General features: G+C 34.5%; 2 protein-coding genes, 2 long non-coding RNA genes and 1 other non-coding gene across 7 annotated transcripts; 2 read left to right on the top strand and 3 right to left on the bottom strand.

Annotated features, from left to right (window-relative positions):
* Positions 1–200: 200 nt before the first annotated feature.
* LOC104772027 (E3 ubiquitin ligase PQT3-like) lies at positions 201–9693 on the top strand. 3 transcript variants are annotated; one of them, XM_087504507.1, is made up of 17 exons: positions 262–391; positions 621–672; positions 4669–4850; positions 5281–5377; positions 5558–5639; positions 5742–5908; positions 5997–6073; positions 6220–6276; positions 6373–6529; positions 6630–6781; positions 6888–7052; positions 7136–7438; positions 7554–7592; positions 7702–8020; positions 8113–8232; positions 8331–8421; positions 8880–9693. In XM_087504507.1, exons 3-17 carry the CDS (start codon positions 4685–4687, stop codon positions 9549–9551), a joined length of 2664 nt encoding a protein of 887 aa, XP_087360633.1. In that variant the 5' UTR covers positions 262–391; positions 621–672; positions 4669–4684; the 3' UTR covers positions 9552–9693. The 3 variants fall into 3 exon arrangements, with proteins under 3 accessions (XP_087360634.1, XP_087360633.1, XP_010494972.2); XM_087504508.1 differs by lacking the exon at positions 4669–4850 and having other exon boundaries at positions 201–391; XM_010496670.3 differs by lacking the exons at positions 262–391; positions 621–672 and adding an exon at positions 3874–4441.
* On the bottom strand, positions 693–1065 carry LOC147919909 (uncharacterized). Its single transcript, XR_015592582.1, has 2 exons — positions 941–1065; positions 693–860 (listed from the first exon to the last, which is right to left on the bottom strand). It is a non-coding gene; the product is annotated as an uncharacterized LOC147919909 (long non-coding RNA).
* Positions 9694–10012: 319 nt separating the features above from the next.
* On the bottom strand, positions 10013–10084 carry TRNAP-AGG (transfer RNA proline (anticodon AGG)). Its single transcript has one exon. It is a non-coding gene; the product is annotated as a tRNA-Pro (tRNA).
* Positions 10085–12586: 2502 nt separating this feature from the next.
* LOC147919908 (uncharacterized) lies at positions 12587–13045 on the top strand. Its single transcript, XR_015593502.1, has 2 exons — positions 12587–12714; positions 12793–13045. It is a non-coding gene; the product is annotated as an uncharacterized LOC147919908 (long non-coding RNA).
* Positions 13046–13636: 591 nt separating this feature from the next.
* On the bottom strand, positions 13637–16085 carry LOC104772026 (uncharacterized). Its single transcript, XM_010496669.3, has 10 exons — positions 15640–16085; positions 15409–15468; positions 15265–15304; positions 14976–15154; positions 14840–14878; positions 14633–14722; positions 14450–14510; positions 14226–14350; positions 14009–14100; positions 13637–13921 (listed from the first exon to the last, which is right to left on the bottom strand). The coding sequence occupies exons 1-10, from the start codon at positions 15685–15687 to the stop codon at positions 13807–13809; spliced, it is 849 nt and encodes a 282-aa protein (XP_010494971.1). The 5' UTR covers positions 15688–16085; the 3' UTR covers positions 13637–13806.
* Positions 16086–17576: the final 1491 nt, after the last annotated feature.

The raw sequence follows: 17576 nt of genomic DNA, 5'->3' as shown, positions 1-17576 counted from the left end.
TGTGTATTCTAGTAATATTTTTATCATGTGGTATACATTCAAGATTATTTCGCAAGAACTAAAATCTACATAAAAAATAAGAACTATAAACCATAATTCAAAACTCAATTAGAAACTGCAAAATATTTGATATGTACATTTTTAACATGAAAGAGAGATATATAGACATATGGAAATAAACTTTGCGTAAAAAAAAAGACATGAAAATAATTATTATTAAAAAAATTTGAATACATGAATAAGAAAGGGAAAGTGGGTTCCCTTTGAAACATCCGCCGTGTGTAAAAAAAAAAATTAGAAAGGAAAGTCTGTCTAGATCCAAATCAACAATTTCTTACACCGATTCGATCCATCCAAATTTTGTAGATTAATCGTGGGAGCCGATACAAAGGTAAACAACTTTGAATCTCCTTTCACTTTATGGTTTTGGGTTTTCTATTTAAACCTGGTGTTTGTGTCTATTAGATTCAAGACCATGAATAGTTCTTAATTTGATTTTTTCTCTCCTAGAAAATTGTGTGAGATCCATAACCACTTTCGAAATCAAAACAGTATGTTGGCTCATCTTATACATTAGTATAAAGCTAATAATATTTTGTTTGCTTTGTAAATAATCGCAGGTTGATAAAACTGCACTTCATTGTATCATACTTTTAACATGAAAAGTTAAAGGTAATCAACTACATGTGGAATATGCAAAATCAATAAACATTTATTTCATCTATCCTTGTATTACAAATAAACATTAGAACTGAGAATGAGAGTTAACCAAAAACATCTTTTATAAGAAACATAATAGCCATTAGAAAGAAGATTCTTTAGCCTTGTGTCATCTTCTTGATAGTCTTTCGCTTTGGAGCCTGTAAATGAAATCAAGAAACAAATTATATTAGTTTAATTAGAGATACGAATAAGTCAAACTTTTAGTCTAGATGCTTACATTGTTGTGACATGACCATGACAATACTTTTGGATCTCGAATATGATATAGTTATAAAATGAGTACAGATTGTATAAGAAACACACCACTCGATAGTAATAAAATCCGCTTTTGGTTTTGGTGTTGTTATGAGCTGTGGTGAAAGAGAACTATATATAGTGTCAATGAGAGAATAGGGTGTTATGTGAGTGCTTAAAAATAGGCTTGTGAGTAGATTTTTGTTAGGAGTTTATGGAATATGCTACTGTAGAATTATGGTTTTATAAGATATTATTGCTTCTCTTACGGTGTATTAGTAAATGCTATTTTCTTTGATTGTAGAAAAATGTAAGAAACAAAATTTGAAAGGAAAGCTGCAAAATCAATTTAGTGTAAATCGTTTAGATATTTTAGTTTCTATTTCCAAAAATAACTTAATGCTGTTTTATTTGTTTGCAGAAGAATTGAATCTTAAAAAATTGAAAAGGAAATTCGTAATCAAGTGGAGAGAATATAGGAAGAATACAAAGGAATAATATTTATATATTTAATAATAAATGGCAATGGCAGGGTTGTAAATAAGTTAGAACTTGAGGAATTTTTTCATAAATGTTTCTGAAAATGTATATATAGATTTCTAACTTTCAAATTTGAGACGTTTTAGTCACCAACTTTTAAGATGCCATTTTAATCACAAATTTTTCGTTGACTTGACCATAAAATATCAAAGTTTTGTTGATCTCACCGTTTTAGTCACAACGTTTATCTTCCGTTAAAGATCTAAAAAACAGAGTAAATTATACGTTATATGCTACCGTTTTGCATATATGACCACATTTTTAACGACAAAACAACATCTTTTACCAAATTGAAGAAACTAAATCCCCAAATCGATTCTAATTTCACAAATTCATAACCCTAAAAAGAAAACCCTAGATTCTCTCTACACTATCGATGGTACACCACACTCACCGACGCAACCAGATGTGTCAAAGCTTGAACTTGAACTCATTGGAACAGAGAGATTGCATAAGAGATTTTGGTATTATAGAGAGAATTTGAGGTTTTATTTCTAAGGTTAGAGATTTAATAAACGTCGTGCCTAAAATGGTAACCACCGAAACTAATTCATCGAAGCTCCATGAAAAGAATTCTCTGAGAGAATTTAACAGCAAAAGGAAATCCAAATAAGCGTCGGAAAATTCTTCGTTCCTTCAACCAAGGACGCCATCTCTAAACGATTTCTATAACTCGAGATCTTGAAAAGATCTAGTCGGAGAGTAATAGATTTAATCACACAACACCAATCACCAAACCAGATTTGAGGCATTTATTGGAAAAAAACTAGAAACTATAGAAATCGGCCTAAAACCGATTCAAAGCAAAAGTAAATATAAAGTCGGCCAAACCGCATGTGGAAGTCGATTTGCCTGACGGCGAAACCGGACATCTCTGCTAAAGGAGCCAGAAGATTCCGGGCAAGGAACCGACCAACCACTGCATAAGAAGCCAGTGGATGTCGGGCTGAAGCCGGTTACAACTAACCGGACGGCGAAACCGGACATCTCTGCTAGAGGAGCCAGAAGATTCCGGGCAAGGAACTGATCAACCACTGCATAAGAAGCCAGTGGATGTCGGGCTGAAGCCGGTTACACCTAACCGGATGGCTTTGCCAGAGAATTCCAGACTGCGGAAGAACGATCGGAAATCATCTCCCTCTCTCTAAAAAATATCAAGGTGAGAAGAGAGAGGAAAAGATTTTTTTTTTTATAACTCTAATCAAAAATATCAAAATGGGCCCTTAATAAACAAAATCAAGGGCTCAAATAGGCAATGGCTTTGTAAATTAATATAATAAAACTAGACAATGATCCGCGCTGGTAGCGTGAGAACTTTTTTTATTTTGTTATTTGTTTTTATTTGTTAAGATTATGATTATGTTGTATCATTTATTTACATGTTATATAAATATAGTACTATATAGTGAGTTTTGAGACATATTAAACTACTAATAGGTAGGTCTCGAAACTAATACTGTTACCCATATTCAACCTGTTATTCGGCTTGTATCCTTCCCGAAAAGGGTACCTGCAACTTTATGGTCGAGTGAAGGATATTATAATTATATTATTTGTGAGTACGTATTAATTTAATTTTTGATACCCATGTCGTTACCCGTCTCATTACCCATTTGTTACTCGACCCGTAAATATCCGTTAATATTTTGTGGTATTATATGTCAAAGTTCAACTTAGCTTTATTTTTAATGAAAATGATTGTTATTTGTATATTTTGTTATTTATATATGAATGACCGTGCTGTAGTGCGGGAAAATAACTTTTTTGGTTTTCTTTTTATAAAATTATTTTAATTATGTTATTATGTACTATAATCATTTGGCATATTATATAATATAGTGTTTTTTGAATCAAATTATATAGTACTAATTATTTTTTGTGTATAATATAAAATAAATATATATGATAGACTATACATTTCTATCTACTTATGTACCTTTTATAAATACATATGTTTTTATCATAATAGCATATGTTTCATTTGCTATTTGTGTGGGATTTTAATAATAAGATTTTGGAATTATATTTTGTAGTTAAATATAATGGCATTTTGTGTAATATACCAAATAGGAGTAGGGTTAATTGTTTGGAACATTGCATAAATAATATAATAGAGATTATTAAAAATAATATAATATTTGCTAAAATCATGACACTATAGCCAAACAAATAGAAAACACAATTTCTAAAATCAACTATTTTTTTAATGTTTTCATTGATTTTGCTAAACATTTCAAGTGTTTATGCTGTTATATCAATTGATTGTGTCAAATTTTAGGTATGAAATAATAAAATTATTTAAAATTGGTTGGAAAATATGTCAATAATGGAAAATAGGTAAATTACAAAACAGTGGTTCGGTTTATATTTCTCACTATCAATGGGGGATCTCTCCTCATAAGATAAGATTTAATTATTTTATTTAAGGAAATTCTCTGCCTTATGGGATTTTTTATAGTAGAAAAAAAAAAAAAAACAAGATACGAGAGAAAGAGAGAGAGAGAGAGCTCTTCTGTATCGAAACCCTAGATTTGGAGATCGATCTGCTTTCTCGTGAAGACGCTCAGCTCCTCGATTTCTATCCTGTAGATCTTCCTTTTTCAAATCTCACCCTTGATTCATTCTTCATCAAAGTTCTCTCGAAGGAGCTTGGAGCTAGCTACCGGATCTTACGAAGTGAAGCCACGGCCATCCGATTCTTTGCGACGGTTTCTTGTTTTGTAGCTGTGAAGACCTTAGGAGAGGAGCTTTGGAAGACATCTACGGCGCTACCAGAGATTTTTCCCCCTTTTTCTGCGATCTACTCTACTCGATTTGATTTGATGATTGATTCAAAAACACGGACCTTCTCGTTTCTGAATCTGTAAGCAGGATTTGTTGATTTTGGATTTGGTCTTGCTGCACCGCTTGGAGACGTTTCTTCTGTGGAGTCGAATCAGGCGAAGTAAAAAAAATTAAATTTTTCTAGGTTCTTTTTTCGTTTGTATTTAGTTTTATGATTTTGGAAATCAAAATCTCTGGCCTCGTTTTTTTTTTTTTTTATACAAAGGCCTTGATTAGGGTTTTCAAAGTTAGTAGCTTTTTTGTGTTTGTGTTCGTGTCAATTCAAAATTTATCATCTTTATAAAGATAAGTAATACACATATATGTATTTTTGGTTTATATCATCAGATACAAATTTTTCTCAATGGCAATTTATTACAAGTTTAAGAGTGCAAGGGATTATGATACCGTTGCCATGGATGGTCCTTTTATATCAGTCGGTATTCTCAAAGACAAAATTTTCGAAACTAAGCATTTGGGCACTGGTAAAGACCTTGATATTGTCGTCTCCAATGCCCAAACTAACGAAGGTTTGTTTTCCTACGTCACATTTGTGTCTGTGTCTCTCTCTCTTTGATAGTTAGTTTGCTACCTCAATAATTGTCTCTTCCTCATCTATATGTCAGCTGTTAGTTTGCTGCGTGAACTTGGTGTTGTTTATTGTCAGATTCTTATATGGTTTGTTACCAAATCAAGTGATTTCTTTTGGTTGCTTTTGGCCGTAGTTGGCAGCAATGACACAATCAATTTGATTACATTCTCTGTTCTAACTTTGAATTTACGATGATTATATAGACTAGGTTCGATTTTTCTTAGTTGGTTACTTTTGTGAACTATTGTTACGAAAGAGTTTGTTGGAATCTGAATTCTAGAATTTCTTGGGAAGCTTTTGTATCCTGTGTCTCGCCAACATTGTTTGTACCATGTGGCCTTTACATGTTCTCTGTTTTGAATTTTCAGAGTATCTGGATGAAGCAATGTTAATCCCAAAGAATACATCGGTCCTTATTCGTCGTGTTCCTGGACGCCCTCGCATCACTGTTATTACTACACAAGAGTACTTTCTCAGATCTTTAGTTTCTATATTCTTGGTCTACTTAATTAGCTGTTTATCTTAACTCGCCAAAATATATAAAAACATTGCATTTTACTGCTCCATCTTAAGCTAAACATAAGTTAGTTATTAAGAAACATTGAGATCCTCATGCAAAATGATGCAAATATCTTTACTTTGCAGGCCTAGAATCGAGAATAAGGTGGAAAACGTTCAGGCTGAAACCACCAATATACCTGTTGCCGATTCATCTGCAGCTAAATATGTAAGTTGATTATAATGATCATTTCTCAGCTTATGATGGCATTGACTGCACCTAATTTTCTAACTACAAAAGTACTAATTTTCATCTTTGTTCACCTCTTAGCCTGAAGATGAGTGGGACGAGTTTGGGACTGATTTATATTCCATTCCTGATGCCCAAGATGCTCAGCATATTAATCCATGTCCTGATCTTGCACCAGCAGACGAGAAAGTAGATGAAGAAAGCAAAATTCAGGCGCTGATTGATACTCCAGCACTTGACTGGCAACGGTAAGCAATCTTCCAGAAATGGTGGAGTTAAAACTGTTTAATTTGTAAGAAGGTTTAACAGCCGTTTTAATTTTATTGAATGTAACAGACAAGGTCCAGATACTTTTGGTGCTGGGAGAGGTTACGGAAGGGGTATGACTGGAAGAATGAATGGACGTGGTTTTGGTAATTTATACTTTCTTTTCTTCTTTGATTTTGATTGAATTTCTGGAACGTCTTCATTAACTTGTGTCAAAAGATTTTATAAATGTTTTTATTTATTTGTGCATCTAGTTGTAAGATACTAAGTTTGGTTTTGTTGGCTTCAATAGGAATGGAAAGGAAAACGCCACCTCCAGGATATGTGTGCCATCGTTGCAATGTCCCTGGTATGTCAGCTTTGAGAATCATTATATTTCTCTCGCTTTTACGTATTAAAATATCATAGATAAAAAGTGTTAAGAGCATTTTGTTTACGGCCTCAGGACATTTTATTCAGCATTGCCCCACAAATGGTGACCCTAACTATGATGTCAAGAGAGTTAAACCACCTACTGGTATCCCCAAGTCCATGTTGATGGCGACCCCAGATGGTTCTTATTCCTTGCCAAGTGGCGCAGTTGCAGTTCTTAAACCAAATGAGTACGTTGTGTTGAATCAGTTTGGGAATATTGTTATTGGGTACTTCTTCGCACATATTGATTATATTTCTAATGCTTACTGTGCCTACAACAATATTCAGGGATGCTTTTGAGAAGGAAATGGAGGGATTGCCATCAACAACACGCTCTGTAGGAGAATTTCCGCCTGAGCTAAAATGCCCATTATGCAAAGAAGTGATGAGAGATGCTGCGCTTACAAGCAAATGTTGTTTCCAGAGCTTCTGTGACAAGTGTAAGTTCTTCTAGTGCATTCTGCTATTCCACAAAAGCCTTTTGTTGACCGTTGCCAGTCTGTTCTGCATATGCATCTTTTTCACTTCTATTTATATGCAATTCAGGTATCAGAGATCACATTATTTCAAAGTCAAGGTGTGTTTGTGGAGCCACTGATGTACTTGCTGACGATCTTCTACCAAACAAGACCCTCAGGGATACCATAAACCGTATTTTGGAAGCTGGAAATGATAGCACTGAGAACGCCGGCAGCGTTGGCCATATCCCAGGTCTGTCATTTATCTTACATTCATGTGTTTTTGTACTTTGTTTGATTAGTCCTCACTACTGAATCATCATGGACATAATATAGATTTGGAGTCTGCACGCTGTCCACCTCCCAAGGCTCTATCTCCTACTACATCCGTTGCATCTAAAGGTGAGAAGAAACCAGTACTTAGTAACAATAACGATGCTTCAACCATAAAGCCGCCAATGGAAGTTGCAGAGATCACAAGTGCCCCTCGGGCATCTGCAGAAGTTAATGTGGAAAAGCCAGTTGATGCATGTGAAAGCACTCAAGGGTCCGTGATTGTGAAAGAAGCAACAGTTTCAAAGTTGAATACCCAAGCTCCCAAGGAAGAAGTGCAGCAGCAAGTTGCTGCTGGAGAGCCAGGTAAAAGAAAGATGTCCTAATATTAGGTTCGCTGGACTTTGCGAATGATAAGTCTGATAGTCCACACTCTAGTTGCTGTTCATCAATGTAATACGTTCTTTTTGTCTTTGTACAGGAAAAAAGAAGAAAAAGAAAGCCAGAGTGCCTGGGAATGGTAAAAGCTTTCTTTCCTATGCTGATTGTCATTCATTGTCATTTTCAAAAGTCTATGTGAATTGAAAGGGAGGCCTAAAAGATGATTTATTTTTTGTGATTTGTTGCAGATATGCAATGGAATCCTGTGCCAGATTTAGCAGGCCCTGACTATATGATGCCAATGGGACCAGGTCCACAGTACTTCAATGGCATGCAACCTGGCTTCAACGGTGTACAACCAGGCTTTAACGGTGTTCAACCTGGGTTCAATGGCTTTCACCCCGGCTTCAATGGGTTTGGAGGCCCTTTTCCAGGCGCAATGCCTCCATTTATGGGTTACGGATTAAACCCAATGGACATGGGATTTGGTGGGGGTATGAATATGATGCATCCAGATCCGTTCATTGCACAAGGATTTGGGTTCCCTAATATACCACCACCTCACAGGTAAACCAACACACACTGAATGCTCTATCAAAGAAGAGCAATAAAGCTTTCTCAATAATAGTCTCATGAGGGAACTTTGTGTGCATGTGCAGGGACCTAGCGGAAATGGGAAACCGCATGAATCTCCAACGTGCCATGATGGGCAGAGATGAAGCGGAAGCCCGAAAAGCTGAGATGCTGAGAAAACGTGAAAACGAGAGACGAACTGAAGGGTAAAAAAATACTAACTCTATTTTACTAGACATTAATTAAGACGCAAGGATAATGCTAAAAGCTAAACGTGAGTTGTGTATGTATGTTTGTGAAACAGTGGGAAGATGTTTAGGGAAGGAGAGAATAGCAGAATGATGATGAACAATGGGACTTCAGCCTCTGCATCATCCATCAACCCTAATAAATCTGTATGTCTCCTTTTGTGGTCTCATCTTTATCTTTCTCTCTCCCTCTTCTCTTCTTATCTGTGTTTACTAGTGCTTTGCCCTCTTTATTTTACTAATTGGCTTTTATTTTTACGATCAGAAAATGACCTCTAATTAAAAAAAAAAAACACTTAAAAAAAAATACTAGGGAAGTATTTTCAGTAAATAATGATATGTTAATTTCTTTCACAAATATAATTTTCTGAATTATATTAAAATTTGGGTTTGTCAGAGAATCCATAGGAGAATTTTGCAATCTGAACTTAAAAATAAAAAACAATTAGAATGGCAGATGGCAAAAAAATTGAAAGAATCTTTTAAAGTAGGCCTAGTAGGTTCGCAAGGCTGGTCATTGGGCTATAGAGCCCAATTACCTAACTTTTTAAGGCCCGAATCTTATATTTTAATATTATTTGGGGTTTTAATGAATATTTTTACAGAGACAAGCACCTCCGCCACCGACTCACGACTACGACCGTCGGAGAAGACCGGAGAGACAATCCCCAGAGCACCCTCCACCGCGCAAAAACTTATCTCCGTCGCGCGATTCCAAGAGAAAATCCGATCGTTATCCCGAAGAACGGGATCGGCAACGCGACCGTGAAAGGTCTTCTCGTCACCAAGACCTAGACCGTGAACAGGACCGCACTCGCGACCGTCGCGATGAAGAGAGAAGCCGGGACCACCGTCACCACCGTGGTGATTCGGAACGCAGCCAGCATCACCACCGCAAGAGATCGGAACCTCGTTCATCGGAGCCACCAGCTGCAGCAGCAGCGGCTAAAGCAGAGATGATTGATAATAGTCACAAGTCAAGCGTGTTCGCTCGTATAAGCTTTCCGGAGGAAGAAACATCTTCCGGTAAAAGGAGGAAAGTATCATCGTCTTCGCCGCCTGCAGCCGTCGCCGTGGGAACATCGGTTCACCGACACAGCAGCAGTCGGAAGGAAATAGAAGTAGCGGATTATGAATCGAGCGACGAAGACAGACATTTCAAGAGGAAGCCGTCAAGGTACGAGCGATCACCACCGGTGGTGGTTGCTGATGTCAGTGAAGATAAACATCGATACTCCAAGCGTGGCAAGGGAGACCGAGAGAGATCTCGAGCTTGATTTTTCAAACCTTTTTTTCTTTGTTTTTTTTTTTGTATAATCGGAAAACAAAAAAAAAATGAGAATCTTGTTATTTTGCTGTAATCGAATTCTTTTTTTGACAGAGAGCTCTTTTTTAATCATCAAATGCTTTTTTTAAAAATATATTTTTGTAATGGAATTCGATTTTGCAATTGTTCTTGATTTATTTTGTTATCTTAATCTAACGATATCAATGACGACGAATCAAAGGATCAGATGTATTATAAATCCACTTATTTTGTTCTGTTTTGATATAATTATACCTCATTTTTTGTTAGGACACAAAAAAAAAAGGGAAACCTCATTTTTTGTTTATTTCTTTTGTTTACCAAGGAAAGAAAGAACAACACAAATCATCAATTCAGACTCCACTTTTCCCTCGCTTCTTACTGGGCCTTAGTGAAATATAGCCCATTAGGAATTTTTAAAAAATATGGAAAGGGGCGTTCCGAGAATTGAACTCGGGACCTCTCGCACCCTAAGCGAGAATCATACCACTAGACCAAACGCCCTATGTTAGCTATCAATTCCTCAATCCTAGTCATTATTGTATGAGCAATAAGTTTTTTCTTAAAAAAGAATCTCGAACTTTTAGAAATGGTTGAAAAAATCTCCATTTTTTTTAAATGATTGAAAAATCTGGAAATCTAATTAACCTTGCATTTTAATTACCAACTTTTGTTGACAGAAGCAAATTAGTCTTGCTTTTAAGTTGATAATTTATTGTCCCAAATTTGAAAATTCATGTTTTTCCTCATTTTTTCCGTTTATGATACCTAAATCCTAGCCATTTTTTTGCTGAGTAATAAATTTTATTTCAGTGAAGATTTTTTTAAATAATAAAAAATCTCCAACTTTTATTAATGATTGAAAAATCTAGAAATTTTATTAACTTTGCATTTTAATCACCAACTTTTTTTTGTGGAAGCAAATTAATCTTGTTTTTGCTAATTTATTGTCCCAAAATAAAAAATTCATGTCTTTTTATATTTTTAATGTTTATAATACATAAAACTTATGTATACAGCTAACATGTCAGAATACAACTAACGAATGATCAAATAAAAAAACAAAACAACAACTGCTGAAACAACCAGAAAAATCCAAGAGAGAATCGAATCATCATCAATATGATATAATGGATGATAAACTTTTTCCACACACCAGACATCTCTGCCTCGATGATGCTAAGAAGAATAATGAAAGTTTGTGCTGATTTTTTATTTTTGGAGTAATTTTGAATTTTGAGTGTAAGTTTTGTAATTTAATTGATTTTATTGTCAATTATTTTTGTTTTTTGGTAGGCATTAATTTTGTGTTATGTTTTTAATTAATTTTATTTTCAATTAATTTCTCTATTATTATTAACAAGTCGACGATTTTTAAACAAATCACATTTACACTGTATTATTATGTGAATAATTTTAAGTGTCTTTAACCAAGTTTATTTTCAGTTTAATAATCTCTCTATTATTGGGAAAAATGTCATAAAAAACCTGAACTTTGCAAAAGTGGTGAAAAAAAGCCTCAACTTTGTATATGTTAAAATAAAGCTCTAATTTTGATTGACTTTCAAGTTTAATCCTAAATTTTCATTGACTTTGCCAAATAGAGCACGTTGTTAAATCATCTAACAGAATAAGTAAACGGCATTAGATTTTCGATAAAGAGATTCTGTTAAATCACAAAACGACGTCGTTTGTGTTTTTAGAAAAGATAACAATGAAGAGAATCGAACTGCTTACCTGGTAATGACTTGAAAGACAGAACAACCAGCTGAGCTGAAGTGTTTAGTTGACATTGTTTTACAAACGCATATAATTATTTCTATTGTGTGTCGCTTGAGTCTTCTTCTCCACCATTGGGAAGTCACCGGTCTCTATTGACAAGGTGAAAGGAGCAGTCAATATTGTTTCGATGATTTCAATCTTTTTGCATAATCGATTCACTTTTTTTCCTCGTACTCTTCTTTGTTAAAAGTTTCAATCTTTATTTCAGTTGAAACCCTAATTCGCTTTGGATATAAAATTAGGTTGATCAAAGTACTTTTGCGTAGTCAAAGATTTACTTTTGATTTCTCCATCTCCGACCTCGAGAGAAGCAAAAAAAATGGCAGAAGATATCGAATATGAATATTGAGATCTGGGATTTGAGTCAGCTCGGTGAATACGAGTATACGACCATGAATTTGAAGAAGAAGACTCTAGGCAACATACGGATAAGTATATGTGTTTGTGTGGTAACTTCAATAAATTGGTTTAGCTCATTTGGTTTAAAGACGTATGTTTCTCTCTAGAGGTAAGCTGTTCGAATCCCATCTTTGAAAATTTTTAAAAATACAAAACGATAGTTTCATATTTTAACAGAATCTCTAAACATCTTTAATGCCGTTAACTTATTCTGTTAGATGATTTTATGACGTACCTTATTTGGCAAAGTCAAAGAAAGTTTAGGATTAAACTAGAAAGTCAATCAAAATTAGAGCTTTATTTCAACATATATAAAGTTGAGGCTTTTTTCACCACTTTTGGAAAGTTCAGGCTTTTTATGACATTTTTCCCCTCTATTATTATTAACAAGTTGATGATTTTTAAACAAATCACATTTACACCGTATTATTATGTGAATAATTTTCAGTGTCTTTAACCAAGTTTATTTTCAGTTATTAATCTCCCTACTATTATTAACAAGTGGACGAGTTTTAAACAAATCACATTTACACCATATTATTGTGTGAATAATTTTCATTGTTTTTAACCAAATTATTATTAACAAGTGTAGACGGACACGACTTTTTAAAAGAAAAAGAAAAAAAATCACATTTACACCGTATTATGTGACAGTCAGACAAGTATATTGTACTGTGAATACAAGTGCACTCCCCAAGCTAAATCCAAAACTTATCTCTAACATAGTATGGGAGCAACTAGTACGGTGTGAAACACATGCTGCAATCATGTATCCAATTTGTGTGATGTGAGCTATGTGACAATTGTGCCCCATTTTGCATCATACCGTATTCGAAAAAAAACTTGAAGGGTTTACCTAAAGAACAACTACTTACTTCATCAGGATTGCTGTCAAGATATGATGCTTTGAACACTTTAGCAAAACAACCTTGCCCAGCACAGCCCTTGATCTGGTATTTGCTTCCACCTAGCAAATAGAAAGAGACCAATGCATCTTTCAAAATTTAAAGGAAACATTCTTTATCCTGCAGAGGTTTGTGCAATGTTGAAAAGGGGGAAAAGAAGATTCGTGCAGCAGGCAAGCGAGTCAATAAGCAAGCTTTACTTTGGGATCCCCATGTGGCTTCTTTATCTTCAAAGACCTTCAGAGTTCTTGGTGCTAGTGACTGGTGCAGAGGTTTGTGCAATGTTGAATCTCTCTGTTTCAAAGTTTTAATTTCCTTTCCTTGGAATTGTTTGTTATTGTGATCTCTTTGGTCTTGAAATGAATCAGAGCTTGGTATGCATCTTGTTGCAAGTAGAAATAGAAAGAAACCCAAATTTGTTTTTAATTCCTATTTGTTATTTACGTTTTAAAAGCAAATATATCAAAAAAACACATGACTGAACCCACCACCACTAGTAAACGAAAAGAAAATGGTTTTCTAGAGCTGGGTGTGTTGTTGTATCATATTCCTTTTCCAAAGAGCTAATTTGAACAGTTACATCGTTACTTTTTTTTGGTCTGAGAAAAAATAAGCACCTCTGGCCCTGATTGGTGAAGGCTTTTAAGGCTTTAAAAGCATTTAAAAGTCTTAAAAGCATTTTATTTACCAACTTTAATTTTTTCCTTCCTTATTTCTCTTCCTTTTTTAAAGCTTCAAAATGACGCTTTAAAACCAACAAATTTTAAAATCTTTTTTTTTCTTCCTCCATCATAATTAAAAACTCTTTATAAATTTATATATATTTTTGCACAAAATTTTTTTTATACATTAATTATCAGCATTTTTTTTCTTTTATTTTGACATCCATTTCTCTTCACAAATTTCTTATTTTTATCATCACCTTTGTATTTTCTTACAATTTTGTTATTAATAAAATTATAGCCACAACTTTTAAAGTTTTCTTTTTTAAAGATCGAATTTTAACAGTTAAAGTATCTACAGCCAAAGTCTCTGCAGCCAAATTTTATACAACCAAATTTTTACAGTCAAAGTCTCTACAGCCACAAATAAGAGTCATTACCAATCAGGGCCTCTATCTCTTCTTCTCTCTCTATGCTTTCAAACTTCAGTTAAGATCAACGAAGATAGAATCACAGCGTATGCCAGGAACGCAAATATTGCTATCTGTATCAACAATTTTGGATTTTCTCTCATGTTTGGCGATGTCACCGATCTGTCACAAAAACCATTCAAAACTTATATATGTAAACATATTTTGTTACACAAAGGAAAGATTTTGGATTGTTGTTGGTTAGTTTACCTTGCGATACGCTGCGAGAGCCGATGAAACGGTAAGCTTTGGATGAAGACAATGCCTGGCCCCGTTAGAGTCGCCATTACTACGTTATCACCCTTTTGGATGTTGAAAGATTGCAACAGATTATGAACAATTCAAAAATCCTCAAAACTTCTTCACAATTTAAGCAATATATATATATATATATATATATGTGTGATGGAAGAGTGTAAATATGTACCCCGAATACTGCTCGTCTCAAAGGAGCATTGTATTTGATTTGGACGTCGATCGAGGGAGTGAGAGCAGCGATGCAAGACACGTCAATGGTAAGAACTTCTCCTACCTCCAGAACTTTTTGTACAACTAACATATATGTTTAGGAAGGGGATGGTAGTATCAGTTTTCTTTATTTATTTTTGGCCCTGAACAGTAACAGCATTTCATTGGGATAAAACCTCTCACCTGAGCCACCAGCAAGGATAAAAGCAAGACCTTGTCCAGATAGGCGTTGTCTTAGAAATCCCTGCAACAACAATTTTGTGAGTAGAAGCCAAATAAGAATTTGTGGGATTGGTAAAGGTTTTATCTACAGTGTAGATACTGGCATTAGAAACCAATGCAAAGTAGTATTGTCCGTCGTCTAACCTCTGCACCAGCGGCAACAACGTTTCTTGCCCTCTGGTCAACGGAGTTGACAACCTTCACATCATGTACGGAACAAAGGAATGCATCTGGCTACAGAGAGCAAGAAGACATACAAGGGGTCACACAAATCTATAGGAGCTTGATCTGAATGAGGAAAGAAACTGAGAGTTAAAGAGTCCACATTTCAGGAAGAAAGACTCTACGTACCTGGCATAAGATGTCACCTCCAAACACTGCCAAATCGATCTACAGGAGAAACAAAAGAACAATCAACAATTAAAATCTACTACATTATATGATTGAGGTGATGATATAGAAAAAGAAAAGCTAAAAAAGCACAAACCGGGAGAATCCTAGCCAAATAAGGTGCAGCAATACCAACAAAGCCGTCGTTTTGGCCGGTATTACGAAGAAGCACGCTGGTGACACTCTTGCCCAAAAGCCACTGAAGAACTCCAACTTCTTGTTCAGGAGTGTAAGTGTTTTCCATCTCGATGGAACCAGACATGTAGCACATGGAAGCTTACAACAAGCAACCAAAATCAAATTTTTAAGGTGAAAACAGTCTCTTACAAAATTGAATAGACAAAAGTGAACTTTTTTATTCAGGGGGGGGAACAAAGTATGTATACCAGGCTTAGCAATCACTTTCTCCTCTGACTTTAACATAATCTGCCAACACAACAGACGACCAATATATAGGTTGGACAAGTTTAGAAGGATATAAATAAATAGAATAGCCAGACAAAATGTGAAGATCACGCTAAGCAATCAACCTGAACAACTTGGGATTCACCACCCAAAATCTGGAAAGGTGTAACTGTATCTTGTTGACTCTGCAATGATGCATCAAACATGATTGATAATATCAAATGTCTATAAATCTCAGATCATAAGCAAAACGAATCCAAGTATAAAATAACAACAAATCAAAAAATTAGAATTCTCTAAGTCCTACTTATTGTAATGGACAATCAAATCATAGTGACATGATTGAAATAGTAAACCTGGTAGACATAAGGCTGAAATGGAGTTGAAAAGAACGGTGCGGCCATGGTGGTGAAGATTGGCTCTGGAAAATGGGGAGGTTTTAACAAATTCGCGACAGATCAAAGAAGACTGACGAAGTCTCCGATCAAATTCGAACGATCAGCCGTAAAGAGTAGTAGAGAGAGAGAGAGGTGCTGGGAATATTTCCATATACTGTACAGTCGGCGACTCCACGACCAAAACCACCGATGAAATTTGCTGATGGCTGGATCTTATTATCAGATGACACGTGGACATCTATTACGTGGTGAATCCTCATTGGGCGTTAACAAGCAAAGACACGTCTCCGGCAAAATCATAAAGGGCAAGTCTTGGACATATATGTAAATACCAAAAAATGCCCATTAGGAGGAAATAAAAAAAAAAAAATTGAAAGGGGAGTTCTGAGATTTGAACTCGGGACATCTAGAACAAACGCCCTTTATTGGTTTCAATTCCTCGATATTATTTCATTTTGGTAATGAGCAATAAATTTTATTTCAGTGAATTATTTTTTAGTTAAAAAAAAAAAAGACTCCAACTTTAAAAAATGGTTGAAAAAAATCTTCAACTTTTTACAAATGATTGAAAACTCTGAAAATTTAATTAACATTGTATTTTAATCACTAACTTTTGTTGGCAAAAACAAATTTTTGTCTTGCTTTTAAGTTAATAACTTATCTTCCAAAATTTGAAAATTCATGTTTTTTCAACATTTCTTCAGTTCATAATACCTAAGCTGTAGCAATTTTTGTGCTAAGCAATTTTTCTAAATGAAAAAAAGAATCTCTAAATTTTACAAATGATCGAATAAATCTCCAACTTTCAATAATGATTGAAAAATCTGGAAATTTTATTCACTTTACATTTTATTCACCAATTTTTTTGATGGAAGAAAATTAGTTTTCTTTTAAGTTGCTAATTCATTATTCCAAATTTGAAAATTCCTGTTTTTTTAATATATTTTTTCTATTATAATACATAAATCTTTGTCATTTGTAAATTTTATTTAAGTGAAATTACTTTCAAAAGATTATGTTCTTGCCAATTTTTAATAATAGTTGAAAAATATCCATATTCATCTAATGGTTGCTTTTGCAATATTGAATTTATTTCAAAGAAAAGATATGTAATAAAATTGCACACCTTTTAGCCAAATTTGGTTGTAATAGTTGTAATTTTTATTCAAATTGTTTTCAACCACCTCTTTGGCTATATAGACCAAATGTATCTTGACTTTATGAATTCATAAATAAAAATTTTATTTTGATGAAAAAAAATTCATCTAATGGTTGCAATTTATCACAAACTTTCTTACCATTGCAATAAGTATAGGAGTTCACAAACTCTCTCACAAATGAAGGAGGGATGCCATATTTGTTAGCTCCCACAAACATTCCTAATCGCATATAGAGTCTCCCGATACCCTACTCTAGGGATGTTATAACGGGCTTATATTTATATGGTTGGCCCAGCTCGTTGTTAATATTAGAAACCCGTGGCCCTGTATTTTACTTTAAAAAAAAATTGAGTTTATATAGGGCCGAGTATTGCAAAATCTCGAGCCGGCTCTGTTTTGTTTTTTTTCAAAACGACATACTTTCTTTCACTGACAAAATCATTTTTTTTTCTTTCTCAGTTCTTATCTTCTTCTCTAGCCGACGAATTGACTCGCCTTTCTCTGTCATCAATCTCCAAGAATTCTATGGTTTCCCGATTACAACGACGAAGTCATTCCTCAAAGATTCAATTGTGAGTTTTTAATCATTTTGAGTTTCAGCTTCGATTTTGGTTGATTAGGGTTTGTGGTGGTCTTTTCGAACATTCGTCGAGTTTCAATTTGGGATTATTGTAATTTTGTGTAGTTTTCTGAATGTACTGTGCTGAGTAGTGGAATTGGAATTCGAATTGAGAG

Source organism: Camelina sativa, chromosome 20 (assembly GCF_030686135.1).
Source record: "Camelina sativa cultivar CO46 ecotype springtype chromosome 20, ASM3068613v1".
Taxonomy (NCBI): domain Eukaryota; kingdom Viridiplantae; phylum Streptophyta; class Magnoliopsida; order Brassicales; family Brassicaceae; genus Camelina; species Camelina sativa.
The sequence above is the reverse complement of the archived record's forward strand: the minus strand, read 5'-3'. Positions and strand labels throughout refer to the sequence as shown.